This window comes from Oncorhynchus kisutch, linkage group LG14, assembly GCF_002021735.2.
Source record: "Oncorhynchus kisutch isolate 150728-3 linkage group LG14, Okis_V2, whole genome shotgun sequence".
NCBI classification, from domain to species: domain Eukaryota; kingdom Metazoa; phylum Chordata; class Actinopteri; order Salmoniformes; family Salmonidae; genus Oncorhynchus; species Oncorhynchus kisutch.
The window spans coordinates 33623179-33639975 of NC_034187.2; the positions used below are offsets into that span (position 1 = coordinate 33623179).

Genomic DNA, 16797 nt, shown 5'->3' on the forward strand with positions numbered 1-16797 from the left:
AGCTTAATTGGTATGTCAAATTTTATGTTCCTTCTGCCTTCTCAGATTGTTCACAGCTTTGTGGAAGTTACCTGTGGCGCTGATGTTTAGTCCAAGGTATGTATTGTTTTTTGATTGCTCTAAGGCAATGGTGTCTAGATGGAATTATTTCTCTGTGTGTGTGTGTTGACAGGGGGCCAGGCAGAACCAGTTTTAATGACATGTAGAGGAGGAACCCTGAACACCACAGTGAGAGCAGATGAGAGAGCAGCATGTAGTCAGTCAGCCTCCAAGGAGTGGAGCTTAAAGTATATTGGATATTTCTCTCATTAGAAATCTAACACACTTTCGGAATGTTCATGTCAGCAATAACTAATGATATATCCTTGTGTATGCAAACTGCTCGGCTATAAGAGCCCATGAAGAGAAATGAAAACAGATCTACAGAGCGTGTTAGCATGCAGTAACTCAATGTAATACCATTGCATAGCTGAGTATTATGTTCATAGCTGCTTTCTAAAGCCTCCGACAGACCTGAAATGTTATCTGACCTAGACACAGGGATCAATATAGCCAGAGGAGCAGCATGGCATTTCACATCAGCAGCTGTAATTGCACAGGTGTCGGGTGTGGGAAACGCACTTCAATAGCATATCCTAGGGTTGGGGTTAAAGCTGCACTGGCTTTATTAGGGTAGGTCACCCACAAAGAAAAATTATAGATTGGAATATATTTCAATAAATGATATTGGGGGAAGTGTATTTATCAAATATGTTTAAAAACAGACACCTCACAACCTTCTCTACCCTGATGATAATGTTGATTCTCGATTGACTTCTGGTACCCTAGCATTAGGTTCCCAGAGTGACATTTTGCATGCAAAAGTTGGATCATTGAGTTGTAGTTGAAAACACATTCTGCAGCTATTGAGGTACCACTAAGTATGAAACATAAACATGTTTATTTTGAAAAGATTTCTGTAAATATATATTTCCTGAGCTGTCAATCAGTTTGAAATGCGTGCCTCAAGCCCTGCTTCCAACTGACAATTACTCTTCAGAAGGAGAAGAGCACCACTAAAAAAAGCTCGTGGATAATGGCATTTAAAACATTTTTAACCTGGTGGGTGACAGAGGAAGAAGAACCTTGCTTACAGCTGAATACATTTAAATCGAGCTTGCTAACACAGCTAGCTTGACACCAATGTGCAGTGTGACTGACCAAGGTAAGAATTATTTAGAAAATTTAAGTTGAGTCCAGTAGAGTTAATGTCATGTATGTATTAGATAACGTAATTACCAAAGCTATTGTTAAAATGTTATTGGCTAGCCAACCAATGTGTTGCTTGCTAGCTAGCTACCTTAGCTAGACTTAGTGGGGGTTGTCTGTCTTTGATAGAACTGGCTAGCCCCTTATTTATTCTTGAGTGGAATTGTTTCACTGACTCTCCGTCACTGTATTATCCACAGGGTAACTGTCAACTTGTGAGTCTGCAATAGACACTGGAGGTGAAGGAATTTGCATTGTAAATATCAATTTCATGTTCAAAAACATTATTTAAAAAACAGATGCTCTGCAGCTAGAGGTAATTTGTACATTTTGTGTTTCAGATGCTACCTTCTAGTAAGCATTTCACTGTTAGTCTACACTGTTTACAAGCATGTGACAAACCATGCCACATTCAACATGTTGTTTCAGATGCGACCTTCAAGTGACTCCCATGCTACAATTCAACGAGTAATTTGAGAAAAAGACAAATATATTTTATTTGAGATTCTTCAAATAGCCACCCTTTGCACACTTTTGGCATTCTCTCAACCAGCTTCATGGGGTAGTCACCTGGAATGCATTTCAATTAACAGTAGGGATGCACTATATAAAATACATTTTTTTTTTATTTAAAAAGGTAAGCATATCGTAATCGGATGATATTACTTAAAAATGCCAACATCGGCCCAATGTCTAGTTTAACGCTGATGTGCATACCTATCGAACGTAATGATGCCACAAAAAAATACAGCAGCTACACAGAACAAAGCAGAAAAATACAAAGCTCATACTTCCAACAACTAAACAAGTTCAAGTCGAGCAGTCATTTGAAAGACTAAGAACATTTTAGCGAGACAAATCAATGGCTAAATCCATTAACGCTAAGATAAGGGAAATTAATTCCTTTAACAATCAACAGTTCTCTGTTGTGGATGATGTTGGCATTCGCCGACACCTCGAGCCCCGGTTAACACACTACCAAGTAGGAGCTATTTTTCCAGATGTTGCACTACCGGAGTTATACAGTAATGCTGAAACGCACATCTATGAGCTAATTGCGTTACTGCTATTAGCTTCACAACTGACATTTGGACCAGCGATGTCAGCCCCATGAGCATGCTGAGTCTGACAGCATAGTGGGTCGACAAGGATTTCGTACTGAGGAAAGCCATATTGCATGCTGAAGAATGTGCTGGTTCTCATACCGCTGCTGACATTTCAATGGCATTTGAGAACATGTTTGAAACATGAACACACTCCTAGTGCCATTCGAACAACTGACTCGAGAAATAAGCTCATCAACTGCGTTTGCAGCAGACGTGATACCCTCAGTCATGGCATTGAAACGCCTGCTCAACAAAACTGCCGACACAGACCACGGGGTTAAAAAAGTACTCGAGGCTGTGAACAAGCGAGTCGGTGGCATTCTTGCTAGGTACAAGGCCCGCTACTTCGACGCAGACAAGAAATAGGGTTTACGTGAAATGGTAGACACAGCCGGACAAGATGGAAACGGACACAGTGACAGTACGCACCGAGGAAGAGAGGCCACGGACAGACAGACCTGAAACTTCATTGCTTGACATGTATGATGAAATAATCAAAACGTATGTTTTACTGGTAATGGGGTCATTCGTAAATGCAAACAAAGTAACTTTTGGCTGCAATTTTTTATTTTTATATCAGTATCAGGGTTTTTTTTGGGCAAGGAAAATATTGGATATCGGTATCGGCCAAAAATGTCATATCGGTGCATTCCTAATTAAACAGGTGTGCCTTGTTAAAAGTTCATTTGTGCAATTTATTTCCTTCTTAATGCTTTTGAGCCAATCAGTTGTGTTGTGACAAGGTTAGTGGGGTATACAGAAGATATTCCTATTTGTTAAAAGACCAAGTCCTTATTATGGCAAAAAGAGCTCAAATAAGCAAAGAGAACCGACAGTCCATCATTACTTTAAGACATGAAGGCCAGTCAATACGAAACATTTTAAGAACATTTCTTCATGTGCAGTCGCAAAACCCAGAAAGTGCTATGATGAAACTGGCTCTCATCAGTACCGCCAAAGGAAGTAGGGCTGGGCAATATGGCCAAAATATAATATCATGGTATTTTAACAAATTTGACGGAATTTTATGTTTTTGATTAATAAAAGTTCTAAATTTGCTTTGAGTAGTGCAAGACCCTAGGGTGGCAACACATATTCTAAATTATTTCAATGGGTCCATCTCCATTCTGATTGTTTTATACCATTCAATTCAACCTAAAATAATTTCCAGCATTTCTTGCACTCAAATGAGATCATTTCCACACTGCCACTATATGGGCAAAAATACTACACCTTATTTTTAACCAAAATGTTGCAATTGCGATTTAGATCAAAACACTTGGATGAACTTTTGGAATCATGGAAATAGAATTATAATAAACATTCTATAGTTAGAACATAAATAATAGTGGGCACTTTGAATACAGTGTTTGACATGACAACGAATGAAAATGCCATGGACGAGTTATTGTGACAGGAAACACTGAACATCACTTTGGTTCCTACCCTAAGGGACCCTATAATCTTTGGCTACATTAAATCTTTATTCATATAGCCAACATATTCATGCTTCACCTATTTCTCTTTGATTTAGAAGATACTGTTGCACAAACAACATGCTGATTTAGGCCTCCACCAGTACTGGTATCAGGCTGTATTAGCTAGCTACGTTTGCTCTGACTCAGTACTTTTATTAGCATTAGTGGCGAACACGATTTAGCTTAACTTGTTAAGAAAATACAAACTAGCTGTTTGCAGATGTAAGAGACACAAACTAATATTGTAATCATAGAACACTTGTGGATTTATATTAAGATCAAAGTGGAAACATCGTTGTCGTCAACATTGCTGCATTGACCATGTAGACGGAACAAAAGGGCCTTGTGGTCAAGCAACAACAAATGCGCTCCTTGAGTGACAGGGGGTGGGACTATGTCTGTTTGGAAAGAGGCATAGAGAGAGCAGAAAGGGGTGGCTCAAGTAGGAGAGTAAACTATAAAAATTGACATTACACACAGCATATCACATTTAACAAACCAAACATTCAAATACCATTATAGAAGGTAAAGTAAAAACCCAAACCGGTCCATGCATAAATACCGGTATATAGTAAAATACGGTATACCGCCCAGCCCTAAAAGGAAGACCCAGAGTTACCTCTGAAGCAGAGGATAATTTCATTAGAGTTACTAGCCTCAGAAATTGCAGCGCAAATAAAATCTTTACAGAGTTCAAGTAACAGACATCTCAACAGCAACTGTTCAGAGGAAAATTCATGGTTGTATTTCTGCAAAGAAACCATTACTAAGGACACCAATAAGAAGAAGAGACTTGCTTGGGCCAAGAAACACGAGCAATGGACATTAGACCGGTGGAAATTTGATCTCGGCATGTGCATTTCCCACTGTAAAGCATGGAGGAGGAGTTATGGTGTGGGGGTGCTTTGCTTGTGACACTGTCTGGGATATATTTCCAATTCAAGGCACACTTAACCAGCATGGGTACCACAGCATTCTGCAGCGATACGCCATCCCAACTGGTTTGGGCTTAGTGGGACAGTCATGTCATTGTCCTGTTGAAAAACAACACACCTCCAGGCTGTGTAAGAGCCATTTTACCAAGAATGAGAGTGCTGCATCAGATGACCTGGCCTCCATCCCCCGACCTCAACCAAATTGAGATAGTTTGGGATGAGTCAGACCACAGAGTGAAGGAAAAGCAGCCAACAAGTACTCAGCATATGTGGGAACTCCTTCAAGACCGTTGGAAAACCATTCCAGGTGAAGCTGGTTGAGAGAATGTCAAGAGTGTGCAAAGCTGTCATCAAGGCAATTTGAAGTCTCTCTAATATATTTTGATTTGTTTAACACTTTTGGTTACTACATGATTCCATGTGTTATTTCATAGTTGATTTCATCACTATTACTCTACAATGTAGAAATAGTAAAAATAAAGGCACTGCATCTCAGTGCAAGAGGCATCACGACAGTCCCTGGTTTGAATCCAGTATTTTGAACAATCGTCACAGAAGGGGTGAATGAAATCATTCCCTTTTAACTAGCTTAACTTCCCTTCCAACCATCTCAGTCCAGGCCTTTGAACACAGAAGTTGCTGGGCAAAAGGAGAGTGTAGCCACAGATATTTCACAGGATGTATAAGTGTGAAGCATCCGTTGGCATTTCCATTGACAAACAAATATGGTGATGAGAGGAAGCCCAGTGGCCGGCAGTGGGATAAGATAGAGGACATTATGCTAACATTTGATTAATACAGTTCTGTTCCCAAGACTAAAATCTCTTATGAACAGTGGACTAAGTTACAATTTGTCAAAGTTTTTACAAATTGCATTGTTTTAAAGGAATGCATGGGAAAATTGAGTTACTGCACACACGCAATTCAGAGTAGGCGTTCCCTAGCAGAAATATGCAAATACATGCTAGAACGCACCAATAGGATGTCACTAACTTGTGCTTGCCTCCTTGCTCGTCTTTCCCACTATGACACATTTGTTCCCATTGGAAACGACAGGCTGTGGTCTATCTTTGGTGTAGCACTTGAGTTGCTATGTAACGTCCCATTAAAGATGGAGGTTACCACCATAGTCACTCAGAAAGAGGGTCCCCACCCATCCAGTGCAGACTGGGGCCTTGAGAGAGTCCAGCATGTTGTCAGAAAAACAGAACACTATGTCAGTGTGTGAGGCAATGGGAGAGAGAGGGAGAGCCCAAATAGGTCTTTCTTTGTTAGTTGCCCAGCTAATAGCTCTGGAGGCATTTCAATATCAATAGAACAAACAGCACAAAATGGCCTCCCAACCTCAGACTACGACAAATGACAATAGGCCAGTTAAACGCTTCCAATTGTTACAGTAATATGCATTATGCAGACTTCAAAGTGGGTACTGGAGATAATGTGTTTAGGACTTTTGTTAGGTCACCCGAATAAATGTTAAAAAACATAATAGGAGGTCACAGATCCTTCATATGGAAAAGGGAAAAGTGTCCAAAAATATTGAAAAACAGAACTAGAAGCTATACAGCTTGAGTCATATCCAATTCTGAACATAGACGTTCACAGCTGGTAAACACTTATTTTGGTTCATGACAAATTTTCCATGTCCACCTGCAGAAGGAAGGAAGGCCCAGTCAGTCAGTTTCACAGCTGTGCTATATGCTGATCCGTTCCACATTACATATCAGTGACTCCTCAGTGGTGGACGGGAGGATTTAAAGTGCATGATCGATCAGTCATCTGAAAAATGGGAAGTATGCTCCTCTCTGCGGACTGCTATGTACTCTGGCCTGGCTCTCACCCTCTGCCAGACACTCTGAGGCTTCCCCATAAGCCTCTACCCACTGGATGGACTTACAGACCCAACACACACACTTTGGGAAATTAGCGATTATATCCAGCTGCATCTGTGAGAGACAACCACCAAGAAAAAAAACAGCAACAGACACTCCAATCTGAAAGTAACCCTCTGTTATGAAGCCGACGACAAAACTAGGCAGAATGCTGAAGGAAAGTAATAGCATTATCCTCAGCATGTAAGCCTAAACCAGGAGCCAGAGCTTCTTGAGCCAAGTCAAAGATTATGTTTATGGTGAGATGGAGATGTACGTGTGATGTTTCCCCTGCAGAAGGAAGTGTCACGCATGGCGGAGCGTGCCGTCTACAGGCCCAGGGTTTACCTGACTGCTCAGCAATAGAACATCTGTATGCAGTAGACCGGGTCACAGCCAAGAGTCCTCCACAGTCCCTAAATGTTACCCGTTTCAAGAAACTAGGCCTATGCTGCACGTCACTATTTCCAGGAGTCTTTTTTTTCTTCTTCAAAATACGTTTGACAGAAATGCCTTCTGGAATGTGAACTTTCATGTGCCTTCATAACAAACGTGTATGCCATCTGTAAATATGAATGAAATTGTTACATTTTAAACCAACAAGCCTAGTTGGTTTAGCCACGGAAAAATACAGCAGACCTTTCCGCCAGCCATGATTGGCTGAGATAAAATGGGCTGGACATGCCGAGAGATGAATTCAGATTGGTCTGCCATGTAGCATGCTTCGGTCTATAACATAAGCTGCTAAGTATGTGTGGCTAATCCTGTCTACTTCTGATTTTTTTTAAAGATATCATGAAGAACTGAAAAAGTTTTGCTACTGCTCCCAACATTGTTGCCCTGAAGTGAATTGCACTATCGACAAAGCTCAGTGGGAAAACCTTGTGATGGACTACTTTCTGGAGGTGGTGGGGAAGAAACAGTGTCCTTGTCACAGATGAAGTTGACTGAGTTTTGAAATCAGTGGAATGCCCAGTGGAAGCAGAGAGATGATTGCAGAGAGATGATTGCCATTCCCAGTTGTTTTGAACGCAGCATTAGATTTGGAATTATGGTTAATTGTTTAACTAGCTAGCTACATGTCTAAACAAGACTCCACTATGCAAGTAACTCTCTCACTGTACCGTTTACACCTTCTGTATCCTGTGCATGTGACAAACTTCAATATTATTTTATAAAGTGTGTTTACCAGAGACGTTAATGTGAAGAACAACGTGGCCTGCAACAAAGTCAGATTAGGATATAGGCCAAGGACTAGATAAAGTAAATCTATACTACTATGTTTTGCTTTTACTTACACCACTTTTAGTCTTGAATTCTTAGGTTGTTCACTACACTGTGAATCCTTAAAGAGATGGATGGGGCCAAGGCTTAAGAGGGTGTGAACGATGAACAGAGCTCTACAGTAGGAATACCAAATCTTTCATGGCCATTTTCTCAAAAGTGGGGTTACACATTTATCAACTTTCAAAGCAGAATTACTTTCATTGTTCTTCAACTGCATTGTATGATATAACATTTTCTAGCTCAGAGTCTCTACTTTTAGCCAATGTACAAACACAATTTTGCTACATGTGATTTGGTCACCTGGATTTGGTCCTAAATACCAGAGATCCTTTTTTAGGAGTCATTATCAGGGGTGGAGACATCTGTACTCACAGCAGCCAAGTGACGTGGCAATTTGCTCAGAAAATGACCATGTAGTGTGTGCAAATCTCACAGGCTCCCAACTCTCTGATGAAAAGTGAACTGGACAAGCACGGAGCCAGACAATACAAGAGAAGATCAAAGCGCTCACCGTATCTAAACCATCTTTTAGCAGCCTGGCCCAAGGCACATAGATTCCTGAAATACTCTTTGATCGGATGGGGTTGCAGGCTACTCTAACAACTTGGACCAACAGTTTCATTAAATTGGACTTTTCTGATTAATACAAGTGTTACCAAAGAAAGTTCCAGATCATTAGAGTCATGCACTTACTTTATTGAGGAATGCTATGCATGACTAAGTTAATTTGTTAGAGTGGAGTTAGGGGTGAGTGCTCTGGAACACTTTCTAAGGGCTCACTGTTTGAATCAAACGTTGATACACTGTACAGAGTTTGAAGAGAGAGATATATATGTGTCTTGGTCTGGAGTGGACAAAAATAATACAATTCAGGTTGCACTTGTTGGTATGCAATCCATGTTATGACTAAGGACATCTTGATATCATGCACCTGCACCCTTGAAAAAGAACATGGGCACCACACATTTCAGCCATTGAGTTTGTAGAGAACATCTAGCAATTCATCACAAGATTGTCATGTCCCCTTCCTGGCCCTGCCAACTTCTGACACTAAAAATCAGTGATGAAAGGCTGTGCATAATACATATTAGAAAATGTACTCTTTGCCTTGCTTGGAAAGATGAAGGGACAAAGATTTACAAACAGTTAACAGCAGCCGAACAAAAAAAAACAAAACAGGACGATACATTGTAAGTCAATACACTGCATCTCGTCTGACAATACGATACATGTCAGCAAAGCAATTTGCCACGTTATAACAGCGCAGCAGGGATCGACCACTCACTTTTGTTTGCAGAGAAAAAACTAATTGGATAATGAAAGTAGGATCTGGTCTATTTGCTGATACCTTCCACGTCCAAATACAGCTAAACATGTGGTTACTACTGTTTTGAAAAGTCTCAAAATGACATATAAACCACTTTCAAACACTCTTGAAGTCCCATAACATAAAACTCACCATATTTAAACTCCTGATAAACAACGATCTTCTAGTTCCACAGTAAATATGTGTAAACAAATCTCAGTCAAAACACTGAGTATGAACTTCTGCTCCACCAAGTGAATTTTCTGTTTTTCCATTTTCCTAAGCTTTTGCAAATGTAATTAGACTCAATCCAAGAGACTGCCTCCTCCTCAGTAATTGGTGGAGACTTCGGGGGGCGAAGCCTTAATTGGCCGAAGGGGCACTCAATCACATTCCTGAGGTCCCGCCTAGGATGAAGTACGTGTGTGACAATGTGTACCACGTGATCAGTGAGGTGGCTCCCTTGGAACAGCTGTGCATGCATTAGTCAGTCATCAGTGAATGCATTACCATATGTGAGTTATTTGATGTATCTATATAATTGATCTATGTTCCCACTTTATAAACTCATCATAATCTGACTTTGCCACGTCAGATTTGAAGTTAAAGTAACTAGCCTACTACATACACACTCGTTTGTTTATTTCGGCACATATGAGTGAGTTCCATTGGTCTGTGGTGAGTTGGGTCAATATTGCGTTGAAGTGAAAAGTATTTATTCTGGCTGTAAATAAATCAACAGTAAACAATTCTCAAAACGTTACTAACTCCAGGCAGATGTCCATCTATTCTAGACAAAAATGTGATGTCTCACAGTATCTTTCCAAATCTGTAATATATAAAGTCATAGACTCAAAGTCATCTGAAAAGCACCAGAAAGTAAGTGCGGCAGTTTCCATTGTCCATCCAGCATTGAGATAATTGAGCGTCCAGACAGGTATTACATCCAATCCTATCATGCCATCTAGTGGATAAATAATATATTGCTTTGAATATATTGAGCACACAGCAGTGACTCATTCCCCATTAAAAAAAATCTAATAAAGAACAAAAATATAGACTAGACAATACAAAGAGGATGTTAAAGGTTTTATTGACAGCTCATGTTAAAGTGAACAGATTTGATTGGTAGTCTGAGAAAATGACACTATCAATATGTGAGCATCCATCACACAACTTCATACTGACAGACAATAGTAGAAATGAATGCCAAATCCAACACTGTTAATATACAAGCTCAGAACTAATTAGACTGTATCGTAGTAGAAAACATTTAAAGAAAGAATGACAAAATTCCCACTGGAAATACAAATAATCAAGTTTGGAACCCATAAATAACTCCATTGTATTTGGTTAAAGCTGGCATCAACCAACTAAAATAAAGCTACTGTGTACATTTTCTTTATTGTATTGCTATATTCTTAATGCCAGGCAAACATATCGACTAAACAACAAGACTTACTTCATGAGCTTCATAATAAAACCTGAATTCAAAAAAGATTTTAAAAATATAGTCATGTTTAGGTTAATTATGGCTATGAAGGCCTTCAGTCGTGCATCTATTTGAATTCAATAATCTATTGTAATAAAAAATAAAACCAAGTTAAACAAGAAATGATGCCTGTTCCCCCTTTTCATCTCGAACCACTTAACCCAAAAGAATCAACTACAAACTCATTACGTAAGACTATGAAAATACTGTAATGAATGTTGAGGTTTTCCCATGTGAATTACTTGTAATACCCTATCCTTTCTAACCAACACCAGCAGAGTTCTAGGATATATGACTAATGTAATACTGAGTGTGAAAATGTCTAATGAAATACATTTCAACAGAATTACACATAACACAAACCTATGATGCAAAGCAGATTGAACCTAACCATTTCCTAAAAAGCATCTAGATGAGAATGAAAGTGTTTAACCAGTGTGGGTCTGAGCCCTTAGATCGCAATATCTACTAAGCTAACATATGTAATTGTTTTAAAAGATGACCATAAAATGTATCATTTAACCATTTGAATTAGAATTTTAGGACCCCTATAGGTATAAATACTGTATATAGAAATCATTTAATTTGGCCTTTACTTCTATAGCTCATAAAAAACACATTGAATAACACATTTGTACATCGCAAAACACCGTCAAAAGAACTACGGTTTTGAAGAATTTTTCCTATATCTGAGAGACATAAAAAATTTGACCCATGTTTGGTCACTTTATTAGTGAAGATTTTAACCCAAAGCACGTTGGGCCATTTTTACAGGCCGGTCCAGGGTTACCTTCAGACGACTCTCCTGAAGCGTGTGACAAAGGGCAAAACATATGACGCCGTCGTGTTCATGAAAGTCTCATCTTTCCATGGGGTGACTTTTTAGTTTGTAGCTCAAACAGTTCGGGTTTTTACAGATGATTCCGTGACTATTTTCTTGTCTGGATCCTTTGTGTAGAGAAGTACCACTTTCACAAACCCCATATTATGGAGTGGGCGCGAGCTTTATACATCAGAAGAAAGAGGGGATTGAGCTGCAGCCATTGCAAGAAATGGTAAGTCTCTAGCATAAACACATGAGGAGCTATTCGAAATGTATAATGACATCACCGGTGTAATGCCTTGGTGTCATAAGTTGTTTGTACCATTGATATATTCTTATTCTATTTTCCACACCTCTCAAGTCAAGAGAGGATTTGTGAAGTACAGTATGGCAGTCTGGATGTAGGTCAATGTGGATGAGTAGTTTCCAAAAGCTCCATGCTAGACTACAGGACTGAAATGCATCTGTCCACAAACAACCAGGTTAAGGGTTCCTTCTCACACACTCCATCTCACGTGAATCTTAAATGAACTGGATTTAAATTGCAGGTTTATAGAAGGTCTAGGAGATAGCAAACAAAGGAAAGATTACTCAAAGAATTAACCCCCAACTTAATTTTCCGACAGATCAGCGGTAGAGAGTTGATAAGTAACAAAAGGACGACATCACCATCCATTTGGCCTGCACCGTGGTGCTTGTTATACATCTATATATATATATATATTTTTTACCTTTATTTAACTAGGCAAGTCAGTTAAGAACATATTCTTATTTTCAATGACAGCCTAGGAACAGTGGGTCAACTGCCTGTTCAGGGGCAGAACGACAGATTTCTACCTTGTCAGCGCGGGGATTTGAACTTGCAACCTTCCGGATACTAGTCCAACACTAACCACTAGGCTACCCTGCCACCCCGGAGTCTATCCACTCCCTTTGGTGACCACCACTGAAAACAACACTGCTTCTCACAGCTCTCTTAGCATCCACTGTCACACATTTAGAGAGTCTACAAGGAGTCTATACTATTAAGTCAACCCCACTATCAAAGATATGACTCAGACATCCACAGAATACAGGAACCATTTTCTCAAGATTAATTCATAAAGATTCAACTAGAGCACACAACACTACCAGCACACATTACAGTCTACTCTGAAGCAAGAGCATTTTTTACGATACAGAAAGAAGTTGCTTGCCTTCCAATGACGGTCGAGAGCTGTAAGACTTTCCTCACCTGCCAAATTGTGACCCAGTCTCAGTCTGTCACGGAGTTTGTTCTCAGCGAGTAAATCTGCTGCCTCATGGACTGGTCTTTGCTCAGCACATAGTGTTTGAGTGACCACACACACACACACACATTACCAGTAAGTGCAAAGACCACTGGTGCATCAGGGAACTTCAAACAAGCCAACACCCCATTCCAGAGAGGTTAACTAGTACATTCACACCTTTCTGCTGAAAGCTGAACTGAGTAGACAGAACAATAATATGCCTTTCTCTCTGTTCATCTGCACTCCCACTCAATAAAGCAACACTATCAAAACCGGTGGATAACCAAAGGCATACGGGTCAGGCCAACACTTTTCTACTATAAAACTAAGTTCACCTATGACATTTCTTGTCGTCAAAGGCCCTTTCACCCACGTCTTGTAGAGACAACAGACCTATACTGAGAACCTTAAACACAGTAGTTCAGTTAAACTTGAAATACTTCAAAACACTAAAAGCCAGAGTTAGTAAGAAAATAGTATTTAAAATGGCCTTTCCTTTCCATTACAAACTTAAAAGCTAGAGTTAGACTATTTCTCACTTTGAGTCACACTTCCTCTCCTTTACAAGCATAGTAAAAGAAAGATAACTGTTCAAAACAGGATCACAGTCCTTGGCTCAGTTTAGCTCTCATGAGGTTTCTCTTCCCGTTCTCCACTGGGGCCGTTGGGCAATGGCTTGTTGCTGAAGTTCCAGTCGACAGGGTTGAGGAGCTGCATGGTCTTCTTGTGTGTCCAGATGGGGTTGATAAGCACTGTGAGCAGGGCCAGGCCAGTGTAGAAGAGGACTCGCTGGGGCAGAGCCACGTACATGTTCATCTCCCCCCAGTGACTACAGCTCACCCACCACATGTAGTAGGTAAGCACCATGCGGCAGTGGAACATGTGGATCATCACCCACTGGTTGGCCTTCCAGAAGAGGGTTCTTGCCCAGCCCGCCTAGACGGGAGAGAAGAGAGGGATACTTAGAGAAGGAAATTTACTGATTGGGTAGGGGATAACGACTGCCAGTGTTTGGGGATATCTATAACAATGTATGGATTGCATATAACATCTTGGACAATAAAACAAAAGTGGAATTCTCATGTGATTTGGGTCCATTTTTGCCTAGAAGTTCCCCTTTCTCAGAATGGCCACCTTTATTTATCACTGCTGCATATCATGGCAAGGTCTCAGTGTTGAGTACGTAAACAGAAAAGAGGAATTGAAATCTCTGTGCATTCTATGTCTAGCCCACCAGCAAAACAACTGTTTCAAAAAAACTTTCAGTACAGCTTCACAAATGGAGTCAAACAACATTTTGCTCTATATGATGAAAGACACAAGAAAGACATAAACACTCTACCTTTAGTAACATCCAGGAGATGCAGGTGAAAGGCGTGCTCATCTCCAGCAGCAGAGTGACCATTGGCAGGTAATGCCCTAATGAGTCCCAGACCACAGCCCCAGTGAACCCCGACAGGGCAAAGAAATGGTGGGTAGCCAGAGCGAGGTCAAAGGACTTGAACACCACACTGGAGAGATGCAGCGCAACATTCTCAAACAGGAAGAAGCCCGTGGCGGTGAGCACGGTGAACCACGACCAGTCCTCCTGACCTCTTATCCTGTCCCTTGACAAGGCAGAGTCTTCGGTTAGAGCTCGTAAGCCTGCCACCGTGCTCTGGAGGCCGAATACGGCCCGTGTGACCGCCAGGTTCCAGAACACCTTCTCCTTGGCCAGCAGAGAGTGGTAGGTCTGGGAGAGGGCTGTGGACACCAGGTGGGAGAGGAGGAAAATGGCAGTGTAGAAGGCAAAGCCCAGGCTGATGATCTGGAGGCGAAGGACCCAAGAGAAGTAGTCCGGACTGAGGTCAGCGGGGCTCTTGAATGCCGGCAAAGGGTTGGCCTGCTGGGAGGTCATGTTGATTTGTGTGGGTGGGATGGTGGATAATGTCTGTTGCTCTTACACCCACGGAGTTCTCACAGAGTTGAGTAACCAGTAATCACTGAAGGTGTCCCATGGGTTAGTTATAAACTATCCTGCAAAATAAATTAAAGCCAACACACAATGGTCAATGTTCATAAAATAGTTATGACATGTGCTAGATGACCCATAAGACCATTGAACAGAACTTTCTATACCCAACCAAAAACATCAGTTATTGACCCAAGATAAGGTGATTTTGGTAGGTTAACTCATGGCTATGCTTGAAATGACACAGAGGCACAAGAACGGAGAAGTGAGTGATGTCACATATTTCGTTTGACAGACAATAACATAAAAGATACCAGGCGCCTGTTTATCTGAGGCAATTCGTCTGACCATGTGTCAATTGAGTTTAACAACCTAGTCTGATTAATCAGGCTGTAATTCACAATTAATTGGTATATACAGCCTGAAACGAATGCCTGCAAAATTGTGTAAATGTTCCTTCCAAGCCAGAATGTTTAATAAAATTACATTTACTGAAGCGGTTTGTCCTTCAGCTGCTGGAAATTTGAGACAAAATATCTACAGGAAAGTATTGTAAACCAAACTTTTTAGAGAGCCAGTAGGTGTATGGTCAAATTAGTTTTATGCTGGATATTCAGTTCTCTCTCCTCAAAAGCTATTGAACCAAGCATGCCATGATAATGAAAATGGTATATTCTGAATTAGGGGAGGTTGAGCAGTTGAAGGACAAACCGCACAGACAACTGGTAGAATATGTTCAAATAACATTTTATTCAACATTCTGGCTTGTAAGGAACATCACCACGATTCTGCAGGAATTTCGTTTCAGGCAGTACCAATTAATTGTGTAGTGCAACCTGATTAAATCAGACTAGCAACAACAGCTCAATCAGTTAGATACGTTGTTACAGAGTAAAGAAAAACACAGGCCACTTTACTAAAATCTGTAACATTGTTAATGTTGTTAACTGATGTTCTTTCACTCTGGCACAATTTCGATCAGACTGGTCTCATAAATGTAACCTGTAACCAATTGCTGGGCCAATTGTGCACCGCCCTATGGGACTCCCAATCACAGCCAGCTGTGATACAGCCTGGATTCGAAACGGGGTGTCTGTAGTGACGCCTCTAGCACTGGGATGCAGTGCCTTAGACCGCTGTACTACTCGGGAGCCCCATGAACGTAACATAGCCAAATGTAAATCCGAGACACGTAAATTAGTATGACATGTTACGTTTGATATGATTACATAAGATAGGTTACTTTTAAGGCAAAAATTATAGGAGGGTGGTAGGTCGGGCATGTAAGACAAACGTCTAGCAACCCAAAATGATGGTTGGTCAGGGTGGATGGGAACATCTCGCAACCTAAAAAAGGTGTTGTGCGTTTGAATCCCTTCAGACAACTTTAGCATTTTAGATAAGGAACTTTAACCACATACTACTTTACAACTACTTAGTATGTTAGCTAACCCTTCCCCTAACCATTTTACCTACCTAACTCCTAACCCCCTGAGTTAGCTAACGTTAGCCACAACAAATTGGAATCTGTAACATATCATGGTCTCTGGAAATACTCCACGTTTTTACAATACCTCAGTTGCAACATTATTACATGTTATATTCTCAAATGTAACCGAACATAATGTAACGTTACTAAAACTAAATGCTTTGGCTAACAAGCCAACAGTATATGCAGAGTCATTGCCATTGTAGCAAAGCGTATTTTTTGGGCTTAAATATCTTAATAATAACTTACCTTATTCGTCCATTATTGTCAAACAGAGCTGTCTGTGAATTTAGAAGCGGGTTAGTTATCATATGAATTCAATTTGACAAGAGGAAATCCCGCCCTGTGATATTTTCCCTGCTCTCCTATTGGCAAGCATTTTACCGTGTTTCTATTGGCCCAAATGTACATGACGGCATCTCATCTGTATGTCTCGAGGCTCTTTTTAATGATTAATTAGGCATTGTCCTCTCTATATGCAGTATGATAGGCGGCATGATCATTTCATATAGTTCAGTAATTAGTTCATTACATTGCATG

The 16797-nt window shown here is 40.5% G+C and overlaps 2 protein-coding genes across 4 annotated transcripts in view; both read right to left on the bottom strand.

Moving 5' to 3' along the window:
• Positions 1 to 9523, bottom strand: part of LOC109903933 (rho guanine nucleotide exchange factor 10) — a 91849-nt gene extending 82326 nt beyond the window's left edge. For 2 of the 3 annotated variants that reach the window (XM_020500950.2, XM_020500951.2), the window contains exon 1: positions 9385 to 9522. The gene's annotated coding sequence lies outside the window, so the exon portion shown is untranslated. Of the gene's footprint in view, positions 1 to 9384 lie in introns of all 3 variants that reach the window. The other variant, XM_020500952.2, reaches the window with a different exon arrangement.
• A 782-nt stretch (positions 9524 to 10305) lies between these two features.
• On the bottom strand, positions 10306 to 16635 carry LOC109903932 (protein CLN8). The gene is made up of 3 exons (XM_020500949.2): positions 16507 to 16635; positions 14160 to 14833; positions 10306 to 13753 (listed from the first exon to the last, which is right to left on the bottom strand). The coding sequence occupies exons 2-3, from the start codon at positions 14712 to 14714 to the stop codon at positions 13439 to 13441; spliced, it is 870 nt and encodes a 289-aa protein (XP_020356538.1). The 5' UTR covers positions 14715 to 14833; positions 16507 to 16635; the 3' UTR covers positions 10306 to 13438.
• Positions 16636 to 16797: the final 162 nt, after the last annotated feature.